The 4,062-nt window shown below is 43.9% G+C and overlaps 1 protein-coding gene across 2 annotated transcripts in view; it reads right to left on the reverse strand.

Annotated features, from left to right (window-relative positions):
* Nucleotides 1–302: 302 nt before the first annotated feature.
* LOC139686230 (uncharacterized) overlaps nucleotides 303–4,062 on the reverse strand; it is a 64,180-nt gene continuing 60,420 nt past the window's right edge. For both annotated transcript variants that reach the window (XM_071583389.1, XM_071583388.1), the window contains exon 16: nucleotides 303–1,009. In XM_071583389.1, coding sequence (XP_071439490.1) covers nucleotides 713–1,009 — 297 coding nt within the window. In that variant the 3' untranslated portion in view covers nucleotides 303–712. The remainder of the gene's footprint in view (nucleotides 1,010–4,062) is intronic.

Genomic DNA, 4,062 nt, shown 5'->3' on the forward strand with positions numbered 1-4,062 from the left:
GTAGGTCGGTTTAGTAGGTGATGGTAGAGTTCACCCAGTACTAAGCCCTATACGGCATGTGAAAATTCACACATCTGGGTAATAAGGGGGGCCAGTTCCTTTCCCTGTGCCGGAAATGGTTTCCCAGGAAGACCTGGTACCCGAAAAATCACTTATACACACACACACACACACGTGCAATGGAAAACTCATTCCAAACATTCGTACGCATTTTGGCAATTACCAAATGACAATTATTTAAGAATTGACATTTCAGCCGAGTGAAAGGGTAATTGGGTCTCCTTATGAAAAAAACAAATCTGTATATTATAGTATATCACAATTTATTTACACACATTGGTCGATCCACGATTCCAGGTCAACCAACAGCAGTGACGAATGACCCGAAAGGGCCGAAACAATTCTCTGCCCTCCACAAAATTTGTTTTACTCAAAAGAGTATTCTGTGTGTTAATTGCACATAGACGCTAACTCCCACAAGGTTAACGGTCCTGGCACATACATTACTCCCACTGAAAATTCTAAGTTAGAACTCTACCGTCCGGTATGAGCACAAATTTCACATATGGCGCCATTACAGTATATTATTTAGGGTGGGATATTCACAAAGGTACGGTTTTTGGCTGTGTAGCATGGTTTATTTACACCGTTCTGGGGGGAGGGGATCCTTCCAGTTGATTCCGTGGTTCAGCGGTATTTGTTGAAGGCGGCATCAATGGTGATGGAGTCTCTCCTGATGTTTGCGCAGACCCACTCGGTCCCTGAAGCGTTGATCACAGCTCTGGCACTTGAACTGCGGTAGGTCGACATGCCGTTTGGCATGCTGCTGCATCTGGCAGTGCGTCTTGAAGGCCTTGCCGCAAATCGGGCACGCAAAGTTGCGCTCGGTCGAGTGCGAGACCATGTGGAGACGTCGGCGCGTAGTGGTTGGAAACGCACGACCGCAATGATCGCAGGCGAACCGCGGCGCCATGTTCGAGTGGGTCAGCTGGTGAGTCCTCAATGCTGACTGTGGGAAGGGAGAAGGAGAGGCGAATGAGAATGATGGTTGGACCGCGGCGTGACAGGAAAACCATCATGCCGTGGTACAGCAGGGAACAAATAGTAAGCGATCTACTTAGACTGCGGGAAGGTAGACATTCGCCCCAATATTCTGTGAAACAAAGGAAATTATACTCTTGGATCAACGCGATTATTGAATTCTAATGTAGTATTTCACACGAAGGCTGTAATTTTAAAGATAAACACATTTAAAAGACTTAATTTAGGCTATAATGAAATGTTTCGAGTGTTTTGTCAAGTGAGCAATCATTTTGCCCTCACACACTATATTTATCAGAGGTAATCTGTGGCCTGAGGTGTGTGTTTTGGGAGGACACAACTCCTAAATCAATGAATAAATGTTCTCTTGTTTATCTCACAACAAAGCAACCCCACATCTTTACTCAACGCAACCAAAACATGCCTCCACTCTTCATAATATCCATGCATAATACGAGGGCGGTTCAATAAGTACCCATATTTGACGTCAAATGGCGTTCCTGAGGGAAGTTTATGTTATCATCGTGTGCTGCCATCTATCAAATGACGGTGAAACAAATTTCAGACTGATTTAAAGGTTAGTTTGGATTTGGCAGCCATTCGAGTAAGACGTGTTTCGTGATTTTCGCTAAGATGGAAAAAGAGAGCAGTACCATTCGGTAATTCGCTTTTTGTTTTTGGATGGGAAGAAATGCAAGGAGATGAAAGCAATGTTGGATGCTGTTGGATGGGGACACTTCACGCCATCTATGATCACAGTTAGATATTGGTACGACGAATTCAAACGCGGGCAAACATCTGTTTTTGATGAGGAGCGACCAGGACGCCATACGGCAGACATGGTTATACCGAGGAAATCATCATTCAAAAAGTCCATGCCATGATTCTCTCTGATCGACGAACGAAAGTGCGCGAAGTAGCAGAGGCCGTGTGAGGTGTGTCGACCGGAATGGCAATTAATATTTTATTAAATGAATAGATTGGCAAAATGAGAAAATTGTCAGCCCTATGGGTGCCATGGGGATTGCTCACGGATGACAACAAGCTGATCCAGAGTTGTCATCCGCCAAACTGCATGAACTACGGTATGAATTAAAACCGCACCCCCCTGTATTCACCCGATCTGGCTGCCTGTGACTTTTTCTTATTCCCTAACATGAAGAAATGGCTCGTGGGAAAAGAATTCAACTCAAACGAGGAAGTTATCACCAAGACAGAGAGTATTTTGACGACGTATTAGGGAGAGTTCAACAAATCCTACTATTTGGAGGGGTTAAAAAAATGGCTGGAACATTTGGAGAAGAGTATCTTTCTAATAAAGGGGGCCTACGTTCAAAAATAAAAAAAAATGTTTTTGAAAAAATGGTTTCTTCATTTCTAACACGGGTACTTATTGAACAGCCCTCGCACTCCCTCCCTTCATCCCGTCCAACGTATCCCCCCCATCCATCCACTTCCCATTCCTATCCATCAATTGCAACCAACAGTCTCCCATTTCTACATATATCAATCACAGTCTTCTGATAACATCCCCAATTTGCCGACCAATGCTATCCGCAATGATCTCTGAGTATCCGTCTTTAATACTTTCTCCTCCTTTTCATTTCCCCCAACAACGCCATGCCACCACTTCCTCGACGGTTTGCTTTCCTTCTGCCATCCACTTTTCATCATCCCTCTCTCTCCGCTCCTACACATTACATTACATCTACGCATTACAATCTACATGTGCAATACACTCATCCCATCCAGTCAACGCCTCTTTCTTCAAATGAACATGTGTCTCCACTCAACACAACCAATGCATCCCACACATATATCAAAGTGAGTTTCCTATCAAGCCGTCTTCCTAAACACCCTCTTACTCACAACGTCCCCTCCTACCTCTCAATTACCTCCTCCTCCTTATTGTGTGTCTAAGATTCTCTCTGCTCCAAATATAACGCAATCCTCCTCCTAACCTCTCCATCACTTCGACTTTGACACCACTTTGGTACAAATAAAAACACTTCAGACACACGTGCAAACTGTTACAACCTGCTCCAATAGTTTTTGCCCTCCAATTTTAAATATTTCACCAAGTCTTTCTGTTTCCGGATAATAACCGCATAACCTTTGTTTTTATTTACATTTATTTACACATCCCACACCTGACTTTTTGAAGCCCTCGGCAATATTCGCAACTAGACTGACAAACTTAAGCTTGGTCATCATCAACAAACCCAACTGATTTGACATTAATTTCACGTCAAATTCTATTCCTAACCCCAGTTTTTCCCCCACATAATTCTTCAATCATTTCCTCAACATACAGATACATACATTGAACATCACAGGTGATAATGGGATCCATCACCCCATGCCATACACCTCTCCCTCTAACACTGCCCATACGGACTCTCTCCATCCCCAAATATCACACCTACTTAGAAGTCTCGCAGATATCCTCACAGGTTCTAAGGATACGTCTCCTATTCCGATCTACTCCTATTTTCTGCCATACATTCATCAATTCCAACCAATTCACTCTATATGAATGCCTTTTCTAAATCTACAAGATGGTGCACTGGCTTCCCACCCAGAGGGTCCTGGGTTCGAATCGTATTCCTCCATTTTGTGGCATCGAATATTTTTCAGACTGAATCCTGAAGACGGCAGTTATTTTTCATTGGTATCCCAATCCCTACTTCGAGACGCTTTGCAGAGATCACTTTGACGTGAGTATGCTGTCCATCAGATGGGATGTTAAGCTGCAGACCACTTAATAGAGTAGGCTAATGCCAACACCGGGTTTCTCTCCCCCCTTCAACCCTCCCCATCCATCCCTTATGGCGCAAATGACCTCAGCTGCCGGTCGCCCAACCCCTTGATACTACCACTCCGACAAAATAGGGACGTACATCCTTCAATGCAACAATTTCAGGGTGAATAAAAATCATTTGCCTTGACCGGGATTTAAACCCAGATCCCTAACAATGTCCAGTCTGAGTGCTTTTAGCCAGTTAAACTATTGAGGCTATC

The sequence above is a fragment of the Hetaerina americana genome, unplaced genomic scaffold, assembly GCF_022747635.1.
Source record: "Hetaerina americana unplaced genomic scaffold, ioHetAmer1.1.p SCAF_135, whole genome shotgun sequence".
Taxonomy (NCBI): domain Eukaryota; kingdom Metazoa; phylum Arthropoda; class Insecta; order Odonata; family Calopterygidae; genus Hetaerina; species Hetaerina americana.